Below are 19,819 nucleotides of genomic sequence, written 5' to 3'. Positions count from 1 at the left end.
TGCGCCTGCGTTTTATAGATATACCATACGTCACTTTGCGCATGCGCGGTAAACACATACGTGACGTAGGTACCTGACGTCACCGCGCTACAGTCTGCAGCGAGGAGTACTTGGTTTTGGTTGGTAAATACAGGATAGTAAAACAGTTTTATCATCAACACCTTCGTCTTCATATAGAACACATTGAACTAACTTAAAACTATTTTCAGTATTAAACTTTACTGAAGTTCTGTACATTTTTAGAGCAATATTTTTCAAATGTAAATTAGAAACTGGAAGATGTAACATCATTCGTTTGTTTCAATGCTTAAAACACAGCTCATTTTTAGCTCAGAATGGTCCAATAATATCAGGCCTGAGACGACCAAATTGTCTGATATAAACGGCATCTCGCTGATTGGTTGGGACACAAGGAGCACAATGACATTTCTTTCTCTCAGACTCCCCCTTAATTAACTCTGCACACAGCAGAAGAACCCGCTGAAATCAAGATGTAACCCTCACTTCGCTGAAAATCACTGATGAGAGACCTCCAGAGCTTTTGCAATGAATAGGCCGGTGTGTTCTTTATCTCATTAATATGTGACAAAGTCATGCAGATCAAAATTAACATACTTAAAAAGGAAACGTTGTCAGATGAGACTATAATGAATGAGGAATAGAAATGGCAGTAAATGCTTTACTGAGACGAATAAAGTCTGTCCACCACACGTTTTATTATAGCTCATAAAACAACAACTGTAGGCTACATGATCCTCAATTCAAAGTAATTCAGTCCAGCCTATCCTTCCTATGCAATGTTGTTGTTTTTTTTTTTCTTTCCCAGAAACTCTTCAGGGAAAAAGAGAACAGACTAGTAGAGCAGGAAATTACTGTTTAGGAAATTACTGAAGCCAGAATAAAGAAACAAAAATACAGTAATTATGTATTATGTAATTAATATACGTTTTAGAATGTTCCATCATATTTCCAAGCTTTCTGTCCGCAACTCTACATAAACAGAACAGTGTGTCAGTGTTTTTAAATAACTGGCACTGTGCTAAGCAGGGAATATTAAGATATTTACAACAGGTTAAACTCTGGATATCAAAATATTTCATTTAAGACTTCAAATACCAAAATACATCAAATACCAAATTCAAGGCCATCTTGCTCTCTTCCTAGACTGACTGAAGGCAGTGTCAGAAGAGGACAATGCCAATCATAAACATTTCTGAAACATTTTCACCTGCAACCAGAGGACTAGAATTAGCCAGATTTAACTCCACTAGAATGTTGTAAATAAAATCCTGCCTGCTGTAACTTGGGAGTTCAAGGCCTTCATCTTCTCCTACCTGCTGTGACTGCCTTTAAATTTGTTTCTGTCACTCTAAAGTGACTACATTTTAGCACTGTGAAAAACCTTGTTAGCCTTGATTCACCCTGTAACTCTTTTGTGGTCTCATCATCAGTTCCTGCATTAATAGATTTGCAGTGTTTATCCTTAGAGATTTGCTGTGGCAACATATGCAGTATAATGAATATGTCAATCACAAGGCTGACCAGAGGTCACCACCAGCTGACTCAGAAAGGAAAGACCTTCAGGCTCCTTCTCTCCTCAAGGTATTCACAGTCCAAATAAAATCAATATGTATCATTATCTGCAGGACTGCAGGAGTTGGGTTTCTGTGGCGTGAAGCAGCGTTGACACCAAAGTCAATGCTAGCAGGCTCATACTTTGCTTCAATACACATCAGTTGATTTTAAGGTTAAAATAAGCTCTTTAAGTCACTATAGCTTCCAGGAAAGAGATTATGTATGCAATTATATGATTCTATTCAAAGGAAGGAAGAAGGAAATTGGAAGAAAACAAGAGACAGAGAGGCTAAAGGTAAACGAAAAAAAAAAAAAAAAACACACACAAGCAAAGAAAGAAAAGCCAAATCAGCATTAATTCACAAAGCGGATCTGGTTATGTTTATATATTGCAGTCAGTGGGCCCATACAGCTGTGTTATCTGCAAACTCATTCACGATCAATCCCACCAGCTAGCCTTATTGACATTTAACGTGGGTAAATGCCATAGTTAATGATATACATTGGCCATTTGCACACTTGCTCCCTCTCTTGCCTATTTGGTTTTCCTGTTTTGGAGGAAGATATTCTCTTGATGGTTCAACTGAATCCTCCAGCAATCTATTTAAAATATATCACAGTAATCAGACTGCAGGTATTTGCCTCTTATCCAGGCAGGTTACCAATACAGACCTCAAGGTGCAATATAGTAAATATACCTCTTTTATTTACTCTGCTGTTAAATAGAGGTAAATGGAGGAGTTTTGCTTTTATCCAGGACTCCAATCCAATAAAAAGTTTTGTTTTGTTTTTTGATGAAAATTCTGTTCATATTTCTCGTCTTAACACAGCTGTCCTTTTAAATGGAATCCTTGTGGTCACTTCTATAACACCAATAGCCATCATTAATAGAATTAGAATAGAATAGAATAGAATAGAATAGAATAGAATAGAATAGAATAGAATAGAATAGAGGGTAAGATGGGGTTAGATGCCCCCCAGGGCAAGATGACTCCCACCAACTTAATTTTTATTTATTTTTTTTGTCTCTTTATAGGCGGCACAAAATTTAATCTCAACACTTTTTATATAAACGGCTATGCTATTTTTAATTTTGACATTTCATCTAAATGTCAACATTTGTGAGATTTAGTCAGTTGAAACAGTTTTGAGGTTAATTGATCTAATTTTGTGTCTCTGGAAAACAGTGATCTATGACATTGTAATATGCTGAATAAGGTTTTTGTGTACACATTTTTACATTTATAGAGTAAGCATTATAGTTTTTATTTTAACAAACAATAAATAAGACCTGTGGGTTTAAATGTCCGACTCCCCAGAATTGGCAAAGCTGGCCCCAAGTGTTACTAATGTTATTGTTTTTAAATGCAATACGTATTGTAACTAATGGGGTTATTATAGATCTTCGCTTTTCATTAACACCTATAGGCCACTTAATTTAAATAATTTAATTTGCATTCACAGAGTTGCTATTATGACATATTTTCAGTTAAAAATGGGCATTAAATACAGAGGTGGACAGTAACTAAGTACATTTACTTGAGCATTGTACTTAAGTACACTTTTTGAGTATCTACTTTACTTGAGTATTATTTTCTCTGGAAACTAATGACTTTAACTTCACTACATTTGAAAGACAAATATTGTACTATTCACTCCACTACATTTCTATGAAGGTCCTCGAAGTAGAAAGCAGCTTTGAAAGTCAATGGGTGATTATTTTCTAAAACGTGACTTTCTTTTTTTCAGACAGTTTATCAGTAATCACTCTTGCAGGGATACATGAAGTGATTTCACAGCATTTTTTGAACACTGACCAGTTGCAAATGTGATATTTATTTACAACAATTCGATAATAAGAAGTTAATATTGTGGTATATATTAGTCAAAATATTGTCTGATTTTGCCAAATGATGTACATGAAAATATTACCTATATGAAGCCACAGAAGAACTGTTGTGTGTCTCCTAATAAAACACAGTAGGCGCTGGACTTGAAGCAGCACTGCACAGACTGTTCTGTGTGTGACATCAAAGTACTGCGAGAGCGATAGACAGCATTTTTACAATTTTAGTTTTGATGTCAAATAAGTCTTGCTGTTTTGCTTTTTTGTTAAAGCAGTGTTGCTGTTGTAAAGTTATACAGCTACAGTGTGTTTCTGGGTTTTAAAGCAGGTTTGATTTTTTTTTCTTCCTCATCAGTCTGTATTTACAGCAATTTCACTGTCCACTCTGTTCAAATGTGGTTGAATGGTTACACATAGATGTGTGCACACACTGTCAGAGCTGTGTGAGATCACTACCATCCTGCTTTTGTGGTGTTAAATCGGTAACACTTTACAATAAGGTGTCATTTATTAACATTAGTTAGTGTAATAAATGCATTGTTCATTGTTTGTTCATGTTAGTTAATACATTATTTATTAATCTTTGTTAATGTTAGTTAATGAAAATAAAGTTGTTCATTGTTAGTTCATGTTAGTTCACAGTGCATTAACTAATGTTAACAAACACAACTTGTGAGTTTAATAATGCATTAGTAAATGCTGAAATTAACATTAACTAAGATTAATAAATGCTGTAGAAGTATTAATTCTTAGTTCATATTTACTAATGTTGTTAACTAATGAACCTTATTGTAAAGTGTTACCGTTAAATCTTTTTGTTGTAGTTGTTTTGTTTTTTCCCCAAAGGTTTTTAACATTCTAAAAGCTCTTTATTCCAAAGATACTACAAGCTAGTCGCTGTATTCAGTAGGTGTAATGTATTGTAAGTTGCTTCAGAGGTATTGCACGTATTACGTACAACAATAAAAAAACAGTGCAATAACATAAAAAAAAAGGAAATTTACTTTTGGTACTTAAGTACTTTTAAAGGCAAGTACTTCTGTACTTTTACTTAAGTAAAAATCTGTCTTTACAAGTTTTACTTGTAATGGAGTAATATTTGACCAGCAGTATCTGTACTTTCACTCAAGTAATGGAGTTGTGTACTTTGTCCCTCTGATTAAGTATGCAAATATTCATATGAATGAATTCACCTTTCAAACGAATCTCTTTGACTGGGATTTCTTCCCCTATTTTATCCTGTGATGTAATATAAATAGGCTAATCTAAAGATCAAAAGCATAAAACGACGTTCGAATATTTAGGTTCATCAAACAAATACAAATATAACGTTATGTGCGTTTCTCTCTTATGAAACTTAGCCTTAAACTTAGGCTACTCTGAGTAATAGTGATGTTTTCAGCAAAGTAACTAGATGACCTTCAGGACCAGACTGTCAGACTGGAAACTTACCGAGGAATTTTTATTTATTTGACACTTTATATTATATGACACTCGAATCATTCAGTTTAATCACTAGGAATAATGGACAGAATTGAAACGACTTTACTGCCATCTAGCGAACAATGAGAAATTCGTTAGAGGTTTTTAGTCAACACCGGTCACAGAGTTTGGTAGGATGCTGCTTTTTCATATCGCATGTACTACTGAATTCCAATATTACCTTCTTGAAATAAATAAAACTTAACGAAAGTGATTTGTTAAATGGCATTACTAGCTATATTTTTATAATTCACGTTTAACTTTTAGTGCATGCTAATTAAATAAAACAAATAAATTGTTTAATCAAATACATGTACTCAAATAAAATATGCATTGTATTGACCGTTATTGTGGAATAAAATGAAATTTTGTATTTTGCGCACAATCTGACGTTTACGTCTGTACGTATGACATCACTGATGACGCGTGTAACCGTTCGGCGCTAATTTTCAAATGTTTGTCTGAACAGACGGAATAGAGAAAGTTTGGATCGGTTGTACTGCTTAAAAATCGTCAGATACTCGCAGGTAACTTGAACGCTTGTTGTTTGTACTTCTTCGAGGTACGCTTTCAAAGACACAGTTTCTAAGTTTATTATCGTTCGTTTTCAGAAGCGTGCTTAGCGCTAAGCTAACAAGGGCTCAAAAGACGCTTTATTGAATTCTGAAACTGAACCGTTTGCATGTATGAATTCGCGTTAGGTTTATAAACTTATGACTTCATATTACGTTTATATTGTGGAAATGTCTGTTATCTATTCGTTCTCATCTGAAGCAGCTAAATGAAGGTTACTTGATGTTGTTTACATAACTAGGTCTCCGGAGTTTACCAGCTAACTACTATTTAGCAGAATGTAACTTGGTGAAAACGCTACACGGTGGTGTATGGATATATAACAAGCTAATATTGTTCTATAGTTTCGTTATGAGCGCATTCAGTACCCCCACATCCCTGCCACGACAGTGGTCCTCGCCGGCAATAGGACACAAAGCCGCGCTGTCGGCCACCAGCACACCTCTGCTGGACAATATCCAGGGAAACGATGATGAACAGGAGAGACGTCAAAGACGCAGATCCAGGGTCATCGACCTTCACGGAGTGACCGACTCCTCCATTAACGAGGCTGGTAGCCACAGGTAAGTTAAAACCCCGGTGTTCAGCTGCAAAATGAAAATAAGCCAGCACAGAGTACAAACTTGTGTTTTTGGGGGTTTTCTCTTTGCCATAGTGCTGCAGGCACACCTGCTGCTGTCCCTAAGCTGTCATCTGCACAGATATCTGAGCATTATTCTACCTGCATCAAGCTTTCCACTGAAAATGTGAGTTGATATTTATGTATGCTGCATTTTACGGCTTTCCTGCTTTGTGTGCATCTGAAATGCAACAGCACTATTACTTGTTACCTTTTTTTTTTTTTTTTTTTACAGAAAATTACCACAAAGAATGCATTTGGCCTACACCTCATTGATTACATGGCAGACATTCTCAAGCAGAAAGACTCAGAGCTCAACTTCAAGGTAGAAACTTGAAGTTGTATTGAGCACCAGTTTACATGCGTTATCAGAAATAATAACACAGCTGTGTTGGGGGGTTGATCTAGGTGGCAGCGGGGACCCTGGACGCCAGCACAAAAATCTATGCGGTGAGGGTGGATGCAGTTCACGCTGATGCTTACAGAGTCCTAGGAGGCTTGGGATCTGAGACCAAACCAAAAGAGAGTGAGTCATGGGTCTGCTTAAATATTATGAGAACATAGATAACAAGATTATTTTTTCTGTATGTTGGATTGGTCAGAGAGGGTTAGGTGGTAGTTGTCTTCCTGGTGGATGAATGGTGTCATACTCTGGCCTAGGATCCTGCACAGTATTAATAAATTCTCATCTCATTCCAGGTCAAGATGGTGAGGAGGAGACTGAGCTAGCAGAGGGTGGTCAGGGAGAGCAGGTGGCTGCTAAACAGACCAAGAAAAGACCTCAGAAGAAGACCGTGGAGCAGAACCTCAGTAACATCAATCTCTCTGAATCGGAGATGAAGTGTGAGGTGAATAATATGACTAAAGTGAAAACAAGTCAAATTTATTTGTATGGCACTTCTCACAATACACAGTTTCAAAGTAGCTTTAAAGAAAATCATGTTATTAAAGGGATAGTTCACCCAAAAATGAAAATTCTGTCATTAATTACTCACCCTCATGTCGTTCCAAACCCATAAGACCTTCGTTCATCTTTGGAACACAAATTAAGATATTTTTGATGAAAACTGAGGGCTCTCAGACCCTGCATAGACAGCAATACAACAAAAGTGTTCCCAGAATATTGAGTGAAGATCCCAAGCATTTTTGAAGGTGACAATCTAGGAAGACCTGAAACATTCTGTTGCACAGGTGGACCCCATGTTCCAGCGAATGGCTGCTTCCTTCGATGAGAACAGTACAGCAGGAGTGTTCCTCTCTGTGCTGTTCAGTGAAGACAGTCGCTGTGAGCTGCGTTTCCCTTCACATATGACCTTGCTGAAGTCACAGCTGCCTCCTGTGCAGGTGCCCCGTCAGCATGTTCCTGCCTCACCGTTTATAGGTAAACTGGCTTTGCACATCACTCTCTGTTCAAAGTCATGGAGCAGTTTAGTCCTGGGTTTACTAAGTAATATTCTGTATTCATAGCCTAAATGTTTCTGCATGTGTTGTGAGGTATGACCACACTGAGATGTTTGACAACATGAGCTTTTTAATTCCTTTTAATTCTTCCAGGTCATTTAAAGACACTAGAAGACAGACCAATTTGTCCATCCTTAGAAGATTTCTCCTTTACTAGATGGACTCCTGAACAGGTGAGACAGTTTTGAATCTTTTTTTTTTTCTTGGATACTTTTTCTCTTTACTGTCACTTTTGATCAATATAATGCATCCTTGCTGGAAAAGGTATTAAATTATTATAATTATTTTTTTTTAAGTACAGTGTGATATTAAGTGTTTTAAACTGATGTGATTCTCTCATTCTTATTGTCAATATAGACCACAAACCTCAACCAGCTTCTTGAGAATATGAAGCAGGGAGAGCACGCATTCGATGTCAATGCAGACATTGAGCCAGATGAGGATGTGGGTCCAGATTTTGGGGATAATTTTGATGCAGATGTAGATGTGGACGAGGGCAGACAGGGAGACTGTGAGGAGTTTAAGGAACACCGAGAAGCTTGTTCAAATAGCCCTCAGAAAGGACGGTTAGTGCTTACAAAATGTATTGCACCAAATGTTTGCTAATTGTTGCATTGCAAACAGACTGTTTCACACATTATTCACAATGAGTGAATAGTTACGTTTGATATTGTGCATTTTCACTTTAGACATCAAACCTAAGCTCAACCTTACCTTAGCTGCTATGTTTCATGTTGTATTTTATGTCTCTGACTTTTCAGATCAACCCATTTCATTTGCATCAATTTCTTCTGTGCTGTTTTGTTATGCCTATTCACTGTGAGGTGTATTTATGTTATTAACAGAGGTGTGATTCCTATTGGCGAGGTGGACATTGCCACCATGTGTCTGCAGTTGTCTGATCAGCCTAGAGAGTACTCGTACTTCAGTCCCAGGACCATGGCCACCTGGGTTGGACCTGGCTACTGGCTCTTCAAACCTGGACATAAGCGTAAGTCATAGATTAACCTAGGAGTGTTTAGCTACAAAAAATACAGAGTGGATTTGATCACTTTTAATTTCTTGCTTTTCTTTGTGCCATTTTTCACCCAATTTATATTTTATCCTGTCTAGAGGATCACAAACCAGACAAAGAACCTCGGAAACGAGCACCAAAGAATCCGCTCGTAATTGACTTTAAGGGAGATATCAACTTTCATAATTACTTTCGGACAACTAGAGTAAGTTTGCATTAATTCTCATATTATGTCTATTCATGACTTCCATAATGGACACAAAGGTTTATAACAGCAATTCATACTATGCAATTTAATCCCTCCAGCAAAAGCTTGTACAAGTAAGCAGCAGATTACTTGACGACAAACTGACAATGATATGCTTATTTCCAGGCAGCAACCACTATTAGTAAATCAGCTTTGAACACCAGCAATAAGAAAACCACACTTCCAGCAGACTTCCAGTATCCACCCAGTAACCTGTCACAGCTCAGCCTCAAACCCTCCAACACAGTAAGTGCTTGAATGTTTAATACTCCTGTCTGCATTGCTGTGTACCCTACAGAATATCGGTTGTGGCAAATCTGAAACAACATTATGAGAATGCTGTACAGGAGATTGACTGCCAAATTGGTTCATTTTGTTCATCTTACAAATATGACTGATTATTTTCTCACTCCAGCTCAGCGCAGAAGGAAAGAAAAGATTATCAGGAGAGCTGGGTGAGGACATAGGAGAGTATGACTACAACAACGCTAATGACACAGCCAACTTCTGTCCTGGTCTTCAGGTACACCACACACTACTGTCATGTCATAGGTAGTCATGAAGCTGGTCTGTTTAATGGTTAGTGGTTTTTGTGAACAGGAAGGGGACAGTGAGGATGCTGAAGGCTTTGGAGGATCTGATGACTCCCAAACAGACCGACCAACCCCTTTCTCTTTGGACACGGATGACATCTCTACATACGGAGAGGACTGTCTTGTCCCTGAGCCTCACAAGGTAAGATGAGAGTAGAGATGTTGGGCTACTTCACTACACTACATTATTTGTTTTTATTTCAAATGTTTTGGATGGATAACTCAAGAATTAATTGTATTTGCTGTTTGCTCTAGGTAAACACTATTGCGATAAACTATGCCAAGACGGCCAAAAAGATGGACATGAAGAAGCTGAAGACCACTATGTGGGGTCTCCTAACAGAGAGTCCTGAAAAACCAGCAAAGGTTTGTAATTGTAACTTTCTGGGCTTATTAAAGCTGTTTTATTATTATTTTTCAGTTGAAGTGCCCCTATTATGGGTTATGGAAAGGTTCATATTTTGGTTTTGGGAGTCCCCAACAACAGGTTGACGTGCATGCAAGGTCAAAAAACACTTTCATTATCTTATAATATGCATTTATTTAGTTGCTCAACGACTCCCAAACGATTCGTTCAACGATTAATTTTTCCAAACCCCTCCTTTATGTGACGCTAATCTGCAGTGAGTGGTCCGATTGGTCTCATTTTAATTTCATCATGCCTGTAATGCCTGATGAAGCAGTCTTTTGTGAGTTCAGTGCTGCTTTGTGTACATTGTTACCGGGGAAACAGCTATTTTTACCACTCCAAAAGCAGCACCTAGTGGCAAAGAATGAATTTGCATTTTCATTTGGACTGCAAAAAGACCAACAAGTGGGTGGGCAATATGCTAATGTTTCATGTTGACATCAACATGAAATGGCTTGGGATTCGTTTTAAAGGGGTGGTTTACTGCTTTTTTTTCTTTGCTTGATTGTGTTTATGGGGTGCAATATAACATGTCTTCGTGTTTCGTTTGTTAAAAATGCCTTATTTTTCATATATTTCACCATTTCTCCTCTGTCATTTGAACGACCGGTTGACTTCCTGATTCTCTGAAACCACTCCCTCAGAAACAGGCAGTGGGCTCAGATTGGTTAGTTGGGCCGGTGTGTTGTGATTGGCTAAACTGCGTACTGCACATTGTCCGGAAACTTCACGCCCTTTACCTTCACGGGCGACCGCTGCATGTGCTCCGGTCAAATGTAAATAATGGTGTCAATGTTGCCGTATCAGTTTGAGCCAGAATTAGACCCAGAAAGCGGCAATGAAGAGAGTCAAGCAGAACTTCCGCAAGCACGGCTCTTACAAACGTTTCTGAATGGAAGTTTGCTGTTGTGATTAAATACAATTTTTGAAGTTTGTACACGTTTGTCTTATACACACGAAATAGCATCGAACTAACTGGCTACTATAACCAAACAGCGTTGGCTTGTGTTTACGTTCTTGATCAAATCGAAAAATTACGTCATAAAGTATACATGGAAAATACATTTACAAAATTAGTACATCATTACAAATTCGGGTCCAAAATGTTTGTACGCGTTTGTCATAGACACACGATATAGCATTTAACTAACTGGCTACTAAAGCCAGCGTTGGCGTTTGTTTACGTCCTTGATAAAACTAAAACATTACATCTGAAATTATACATGCAAATACATTTAAAATTATGAAATCTTACTTACAGGTTGTGGCCCAACAACTGCTGCCTCTGTTTTTAAAGTTGGAACCGCACCATGTTTTAAAAATAGTTTCTGTGAGAATCCGGCATTGAACTCGTGTAGATTCTGGAAGCTGTCTTCTGTAAAATGCGCAGCACAGAGAGCTAAATTATGATTGTAATTGTCAGGAACATGATCAAACATAAATTTTAACCATTGCTGACGAACTACAGCGTCCGTAGGAAGCCCGAACACAGAAGACCTGACAGCTGGATGAAAATAACACCGTTTCGACGGCATGGCTACAACTCTCCACTATAACTCTTCCTCTTCGACAAAGCCGCAGAACATGGCCTTGCCCCCTTTTTTGCATGTTCCGGAGGGAGGGGTTTGATGGGTTTTTTACGTATGCAACCCGGGAAGTATCTCGTTGTAGTCCCATAGGAGTCGTTTTTGTAGGCATTAAACGTCCTGATTTTTAAAAGACGACATCTCCGCTTACGTTGAACTTTCAGCGCAGCAACATTGCAGATACTGTTCGTGCACCAACAGCAACATTACACACCATTTAAAATGAAAAAAGTGAAATCGCAGTAAACCACCCCTTTAAAAACGACTAATTTCAATGATTGAGAGTTGACCCTTTCTTTTGAGAGACAATAACTTTATACACGGTGCACTTTCAGATTTAAAACTTTGCAGGATGTTTTTATTCACTTAGAGCTGTGCTACACACTGCGTGAAAGGTTCAAAAATCCATAATAGGGGCACTTTAAGTTTAGAACCTTTTTTTTTTTTTTTATTACTTAAATTACCATTTCTAGCAGGTGGACAGTGAGGAAACAACAGAAGTACCTGGAGAAAAATCATTCAGCCAGTCTGTCAGGAATCTTGTACAAAGGTAGGTTTTTTTTTTGTTTTTTTTTAAAATGTGCTGCTATGTATCTTTTCACTGTTCTGGCTCATGGAAGAAATACTAAGAATTGCCATTTTTCTTGCATGTACTGTACATAAACTCTTCTTTTCCCCCTAGGCTTCCCTCAACCATGGCTACCAATCTCTCAGTACCATTGGCTTTTGTGGCCCTTCTGCATTTGGCTAATGAGAAAGTGGGTACTCTGTTTTATGGAATGATTTCAAAAACTAATGTAGATGGTGTCTGTTGTTGATTTAATAATAGCATGTTGTCTTTTGGTTATATTTCTGTGTCTTGCATTAGTATGCATTGAATGTTTTGTTGCTTATGTGAGGAAACCTGTTTTTACATATTTGTGATCTCTGGAATTATCACAACATTTGATTGCTGCAAATCTAAAATCTCTTCTTTCCATCAACAGAACTTGGAGCTGCACAAGATTGACGGCATGACCGATATCATCATTAAACAAGGCCACTGAAAACTGATACAGATCTTTTATACAAAAGTCTTTTAATTGTATCAAAATGTAAATGCAGTTTCTTATGTTCTTTTGTCATGTAAAATACCTATGTGTGGCCAAAACAGTATAGTCAAGAGAAGGATGATGATGTCAGGATCATGTTAAAAATGTTGTACAGGGAACTACCACAGATTTTTTTTTTGAGTGAAACTGAAAGCTCAAAAGCATGTACCAGGAAAAAACAACAACATGGGTTGCAGTGCATGAATAATATGATTGCTTTTAAGATTGAACTATTTTGATAACTTGTTTTTACAGTAATAGTAAATATGAAGTTACTGTTGTCATTGTCTATTTAAAAAGAAAAAAAAAGTTTTATTGAAATTGTAAATCTTTGATTTTATGACTTGGTTTCTTTTCGATGTATGTTCTACTTCTAATTTGGAAAAATAAAACTTATCAAGGTATTGGATAGTTCATCTGTTTATGTATTGTTTTCTAGTATGATGTCATTTTGGAATGGTGTACTGCTGGACTTGAATGCATATAATGCTCGAGGCATTTAGGTGGAGCCAATTGTTACATTGGCGGAAGAAAAAAAAAAAACAAGTTTCGTTCATAGGAGTCTAATCGTTTTGCCCTAAAAATGTTAAGACTACTTTTAAAAATAAATTTTCATGACATAAACCACATTGAAAAGAAAAAAACAAACACAAATCAGCCTTTTTTTTTAAAGAAAAGTCCGATTGGTCTGTCTGGCCTTACGAGAACAATCCTGTCATTCCTGAAAGTGCAGACATGTTGGTGGCTATCGGCTAAAAAGAGTCTCCGCGCTCTCACCTTACAGGTGTTTGTGCGTCATGAATCCAGCGCCCTCTAGAGGATGTTATGGGAAGTGGCGCTAGAGAGGTGGACCGAAGCCAGCTCGTTCGCTGGAGGAAAAGGCTGAATTAAGAGACCAGGAAGTGTTGACGCGGTTTACATCTGTCGGTCATTCGAAGAAACAGTTACAAACATTTTACCTCCAAAGGACAAAGTGCAATTGTTCCTTTTACGTGGAATAATTTAAAAGACCAAACAGTGAAACCATGGGGTTGGCTGATCAAAATAGTACGGTAAGTTACGAGATGAACAATAGTCAGCAGGTGCCTTTTGTTGTTGCATCGTTTATTGAATTTAAAACTAACTAATCTACTGTGTAAACTCGGTTCCTATCTGTGCCCATGTAAATCAGTAGAAAAGTATAATAAAGTAGTAGAAATGTTACGCTAGAGCAGGTTTATATTGTTAAAGTTTTTGTGTTACCGGTTGATGTGGGTTGACGCACTCGAAACAGGGCGAAGCTCGTTTTTCAAGTTACACTTATTTCTACGTTCCTCTTGTGAGTTAACGTCGTTAACGTCGACAATTTGGTTGAGATTTCTAAAACAAATGTGCTGTTTAGATAATACTTTTATACTTAAACTTCATCCAATTTGCATTGCTAATTTCTGTACAGATTTGTTTACACAGATAGATTGAATTTACCTTGAGCTGTGAAGCATAACTGCTTTACAAGACAACCAACTGTTGAGCTCAACACTTATTAAATGGTTAAATATTTTAACTAGAGTTTAGAAATATGCTGATCACATCACACGTCGCCTTTGACTGTTGAAGTGAACCATAAGTGTGAGATCCGCATGCTGGCTTGCTTAAAATGAGTTGACCAACAAGTAGACCTTTTTTTGTTTGTGTGTGTGAATGTAAATTTCAACAGTACCACAATATTTTTGTTTTTGTTTGTTTGTTTGTTTTTTGTGAGACTGTGGTTTAAATAAAGTTCTTCGACAGTATTTTGAAGCACTGGTGGTTTGAAATTGTGATGTTTGCTCTTGAAAACATTTGGCTGCTGTTATTAGAGGGAGAAGATGGATAACTAGAGGGATAAATTTTTACTTTGTATTATGTTGTTGTCATCACATTGTAGTAATAGATATCACATGGCCCCGTTTTGCCACAATAATGGTACTTCAGGCCATCAGTATCCAATGTTACCTAATAGCTTTCTGCCATTCTGAAGGCCTTGTGACACCAGCACACTCAGCCATTGACTAGAATAGAAAGGGTAGGACAGGTAGTGACGCAGCATTGCTTTTGGTTTCCTGGTAACACCTTTTGTTTATGAAGTTGCAGCAGTGCAAGAGGACTTAAAGTAGGGCTGCACGATATATCGCATGCGATATATCGTGCAGCCCTAACTTAAAGGTGTTTAACGTGGCTAAACATGGGGGGGAAAGTACTCAAATGGCAAAATTAACAATGCAAAATATGGTTATTATGGGGTCTTGCGCTGCGTTTAGCAATGTTACAGTACTTTATTAGTGTTTCGAGGTGTGAATGTGATCTTGTTGCATCGCTTTTGTCAATATCACACATGATCTCACATCTAAAAGCATTACTGTGCACAGTTTTTCATATAATGTATGTAGTTCTCTTAATTGAGATTAATGTTTTATTGAATATAGAAATGGGCAGCACTGTGTAACAGCCCTTACTGTATGTTTTTAATTGCTTAAATCATGAAGTCATCAGAATGATGATGATTAAATGTAGCTCTCCATATATTCATATGCATTTAAAAAGGCAAGGTTTGATGTTATTGCACTTTGTGTATGTTATGCAGTGTTTCATGCATGCATGCATATCATATTTTAGATCTCTTCATACTGAACATCTTTGCCTCAAGAACCACTGCTCTCAATCAAATCATTAATTACATATTTGTGATTGTGACCCTGGAGCACAAAACCAGTCTTAAGTTGCTGGGGTATATCTGTAGCAATAGCCAAAAATACATTGTAAGGTTCAAAATTATTGATTTTTCTCTCTTAGTAAAGATCATGTTCCATGAAGTTATTTTGTAAATTTCCTACTGTAAATATATCAAAACTTAATTTTTAATTAGTAATATGCATTGCTAAGAACTTCATTTGGACAACTTTAAAGGTGATTTTCTCAATATTTTGATTTATTTGCACCCTCGGAATCCAGATTTTCAAAAAGTTGTATACAGAGGCGGATAGTAGTTAAGTATTTTTACTTTACTCAAGTAAATTTAAGAAGTATCTGTAGTTTATCAGAGTGTTTTTCTTTGGAAAACTTTACTTCACTACATTCCAAAGTATGATGTCATACTTTCTACTGCACTACATTTTATAAATAAAAGTTGTTGTTTGTTTTACTTTTAATACTTAAAGTAATAGATTTCTAATATAATTAAGTATTAAATTATATTTAATATGAAACGTAGTGCAGTAAAAAGTACAATATTATGCTTTGGAATGTTGTGAAGTAAAGTTTTCTAAAGAAAATCACTCTGTTAAAGTACAGACACTTGAAAAGTACTTTTAAAGCAAAGTAAAAATACTTCACTACTGTATGCCTCTGGTTGTATCACGACCAAATATTGTCCTATCATAACAAACCATACATCCCTGGAAATATTCAGCTTTCAGATGATGTATAAATTTTCAGTTAAAAAAAAAGACCCTTATGACTGGTCCAGGGTCACATTTGAGATTATTTAAAAAACCTACTTTTGTGAACTAGTCATAGGTTTTTGATCAACTTCTATATATATATTTTAACTCAGGTTTATTGGCTTTTGCCCAAAATAACTTTTTACAAACTTTCTAGATTTTCATATTCTTGGAGCTATTTTGATCATGTCTTGGTTTTTAATTCTTCCCAATGCAGGAACCAAGAGAAGGAGAATCTTCACAGGATGTGGATCGAGTTAAATCTCTGCAGTCTCAAGTGGATGGGGTCAAGGATATTATGACCCAGAATGTAGATCGGATCTTGGCCCGTGGAGAAAGACTGGATGATCTGATGGGCAAATCTGAAGACCTGCAAGCTGGGGTGTGTCTTTCAGTACAAAAACTTTGATTCTAATCACATATTACAGCTGTAATCCCAGCACACTTTTTTACAACGTACATTACCATTCATAATTTTAGGGTTAGTAAGATTTTTCAGTACTTTTGAAAAAAATATTCTTATGTTCATTCATGGAGGAAAAAAAAAAAAAAAAAAAAGTAGTATTGTGAAATATTATTCTAATTTTAATATTTTATAATTATTGTATTTATTATAATTATTTTATAATGTAAATAATTCTTTAATGGCAAGGCTGAATTTCTGGTAGTCATTACTCCAGTCTTGATGTCACATGATCCTTCAGAAATCATTCTAATATGCTGGTGCTCAAGAAACATTACTTATAAGCTGTGCTTCAATTTATAATGAATGGAAAGTTCAGAAAACATTTATTTGAAATAGAAATCTTAATATATATATATATATATATATATATATATATATATATATATATATATATATATATATATATATATATATATATATATATATATATATATATATATATATATATATATATATATATATATATATATATATATTATATTTTGATCAGTTGATATGTGTCCTTGCTGAATCTTATTTTCCCCACACTTTTAATGTATGCAGCTATAGCCCCACTCTAGCTGACATTGTACTGGTCTTTTTTTCTGCTTCTTAGGCCCAGAACTTCAAGCACACCTCTCAGAAGGTTGCTCGCGCTTACTGGTGGAAGAACGTGAAGCTGATTGTGGTTATTGTTGTGATAGTCCTCATCATTGTACTGATTATCATATTCCTTGCTACTGGTGTGATCCCAACCAGTGCACCCGCACCCAAACCTCCCACTTTGGTACCACCACCATAGGATTTCTATCAGTTACAAACACTCTCACATACACATACAGATATATGTAACCATGTCCACACACCAGCACAGGTCATAACTTCGGGAACATACACGCATATCTTTTATTTGCACATTTAGCTCATATACCTTCATATCTTATGGTATCACACCACCTTAAAATTAATAGCTTCCATAATGACAGCTTCGAAACCTTGAAGTGGAGGATTTTGAATGGTCTATAGACGCAATGCTGTCTGTTTTCATACTTCTCTCCTCCTGAAAGATCATCCTAGTGGCCACTTCAGCTGTCTTTATGGTTCTCTAAAGCCTGATAAAATGCTACAGCTGTATACAAATACTTACAATATTATTCATAATGAAGGTACCCTAGAAATAGTCATATACTTGCATTGATTTGGGAAGGTAATGGGTGAAAGTTCTGTCTATTGAATTATGAAGTATATTTAAGACTGTTAGGTTCGATTACATAAGATGTTACTTGTAATTATGGAATACTTTCAGATCTTCAAGTGTCTCTATTTTGTATTTGATGGGTCACTGTCTTTGTGCTTTTGCCCACAATTGTTATTTGTAAAAGGTCAAACAAAAATGTGTTCTTATAACTGTTGCATTACCCAAAAACACCATTTCTTTGAGGAAATTATAAAACTGTAAGATGTTTAGGGTAATTTTCCTGTCTTAAATCTTTACTGAAAATTGGCAATGCCCCAAACTTCAGAAACAGAGAAACTGGTTTTCATCCTATAGAACGAACTAACATTATTTAATGGCATGAGCAGCTGAACAAGGTAATTTAGATAGGAATGATGGATATTTTCTGTATCCTCAAATCACTGCATTGAATTTGACATGCAGTGTAACACTTGCACTGTACCACATGCAGTCAGTACTGTAATCAGAGTTTAAGAGTACTGCATCAAAAGTTTGGCCTTGCACTGCGGGATCTTAATGGAACCCAAGACGTGTAACTTTTTCCTGTTTCTAAAACGGAGGAATGTTTTAGAGCCTGTACTGTAACTTTCAGTTTGCAGTTTTTATTTAAAAATGCGAACACTTTTTACATCTCAATTCAATGAAAAATCACTTCTCTGAATGTTCTTGTTTGCTGGGTAGCTTTATGCACTTTGCTTCAGAGAGGTCAAGGCATTGGATGTCTATGTGTAGTCAGAATGACTTGACTGTGTTGAATGTTTGTAAACCTGATTCTTATTATGCTGTATCTCATGTTGCTTCCATTAAGCATTTTTATGTGTTATTCACCCTCATTATTATACACAAACCTTTTTGATCAAGACATTGAATCATTTTTTAATCATCTACTACAAGTAATAATTTAAAAACCCTTTAAGTGCCTTGGATTTGAGTCTTATTAGCATAAAGAAATATCTGGGAAATGTGATATTTTGTAAATAAAAATGTGATCTCTCAGCAAAAGTGTGTATGATGTTTTTTTTTGTTTTTTTTCTTCTTTCTTCTTCTCTTCCTCTCTCTCATTTTAAATATTAATACACTAATGGTAAACAATTTTCTATTATTGTATGAGTTATACGAAAGCCACCATACAAACTTATGTTATGTACACACCAATCAGAAAATAATGTGTTTTTATAGTTGGTGGATTGTGTACTCTTGATTCATATACAGTTGAAATCAAAAAGTTTACATATATACCTTGCAAAATGTTAATTATTTTACCAAAATAAGTGGGATCATACAAAATGCATTATTTTTTTTTTATTTAATACTGACCTGAATAAGATATTTCACATAAAAGATGTTTACATATAGTGCACAAGAGAAAATAATAGTTGAATTTATAAAAATGACCCGTTCAAAAGTTTACATACACTTGATTCTTAATACTGTGTTGTTACCTGAATGATGCATTAAGAGCCGGGGGGTGAAAACTTTTTTGAATTTGAAGGATCAGGGTAAATTTAACTTATTTTGTTGTTCTGGGAAACAAGTAAGTATCTTCTGTAGCTTTTGAAAAAAATATGATATTTAGACAAAATAAGAAAAATATAACATCTTCATTCTGTTCAAAAGTTTTCACTCCTTCACACTTAATGCATGTTTTCCTTCTGGAGCATCAGTGAGTGAGAATCAAGTGTCATTTTTTATAAATTCAACTATTATTTTCTCTTGTGGACTATGTAATCATATTTTATGTGAAATATTTTATTCAGTCAGTATTTAAAAAACAAAAACAAACAATAAAAACATGCATTTTGTATTCCTCTTATTTTGGTAAAATAATTAACATTTTGCAGATTTTGTAAGGTGTATGTAAACTTTTGACTGCAACTGTAGCTCTGCATTAAAACAAAACGGAAAAGTAAGTACATCCCGTTCTGAACACCAATTCATTATCCCAGCATTTCTGCAACAAAGTTTTCCCTTCAGATTTCTGCGGTAAATTTTCTATTAGCATAATTTGTGAATCGGTTCAACTGATTCTTTAAAAAGAATCGATTCACAAAAGCAATGATTAACATTATGTTTTCGCGAATCGGACACCGCCTTTTTGTGCCAGCTTGATTTGCTTTTTGTGAATATTTTACCATTACTGCCGTGCGCTCATTTTAAAGTGCTGCACTGGTACATAAGCAAA

General features: G+C 35.9%; 2 protein-coding genes across 3 annotated transcripts; both read left to right on the top strand.

The window, feature by feature from the left end:
* The first annotated feature begins 5,302 nt into the window (after positions 1 to 5,302).
* On the top strand, positions 5,303 to 12,911 carry ncaph (non-SMC condensin I complex, subunit H). Of its 2 annotated transcripts, none has more exons than XM_058774459.1 (18): positions 5,303 to 5,430; positions 5,821 to 6,039; positions 6,132 to 6,222; positions 6,331 to 6,420; positions 6,504 to 6,621; positions 6,795 to 6,943; positions 7,287 to 7,476; positions 7,650 to 7,729; positions 7,914 to 8,122; positions 8,402 to 8,547; positions 8,670 to 8,776; positions 8,945 to 9,064; positions 9,234 to 9,341; positions 9,419 to 9,553; positions 9,667 to 9,777; positions 11,883 to 11,956; positions 12,089 to 12,164; positions 12,393 to 12,911. In XM_058774459.1, the coding sequence occupies exons 2-18, from the start codon at positions 5,828 to 5,830 to the stop codon at positions 12,450 to 12,452; spliced, it is 2,076 nt and encodes a 691-aa protein (XP_058630442.1). In that variant the 5' UTR covers positions 5,303 to 5,430; positions 5,821 to 5,827; the 3' UTR covers positions 12,453 to 12,911. The 2 variants fall into 2 exon arrangements, with proteins under 2 accessions (XP_058630442.1, XP_058630441.1); XM_058774458.1 differs by having other exon boundaries at positions 11,880 to 11,956.
* A 392-nt stretch (positions 12,912 to 13,303) lies between these two features.
* On the top strand, positions 13,304 to 18,639 carry vamp8 (vesicle-associated membrane protein 8 (endobrevin)). The gene is made up of 3 exons (XM_058776152.1): positions 13,304 to 13,549; positions 16,173 to 16,337; positions 17,017 to 18,639. Exons 1-3 carry the CDS (start codon positions 13,523 to 13,525, stop codon positions 17,200 to 17,202), a joined length of 378 nt encoding a protein of 125 aa, XP_058632135.1. The 5' UTR covers positions 13,304 to 13,522; the 3' UTR covers positions 17,203 to 18,639.
* Positions 18,640 to 19,819: the final 1,180 nt, after the last annotated feature.

Source organism: Onychostoma macrolepis, chromosome 05 (genome assembly GCF_012432095.1).
Source record: "Onychostoma macrolepis isolate SWU-2019 chromosome 05, ASM1243209v1, whole genome shotgun sequence".
NCBI classification, from domain to species: Eukaryota; Metazoa; Chordata; class Actinopteri; order Cypriniformes; family Cyprinidae; genus Onychostoma; species Onychostoma macrolepis.
This window is presented reverse-complemented; position numbering and strand designations above follow the sequence as displayed.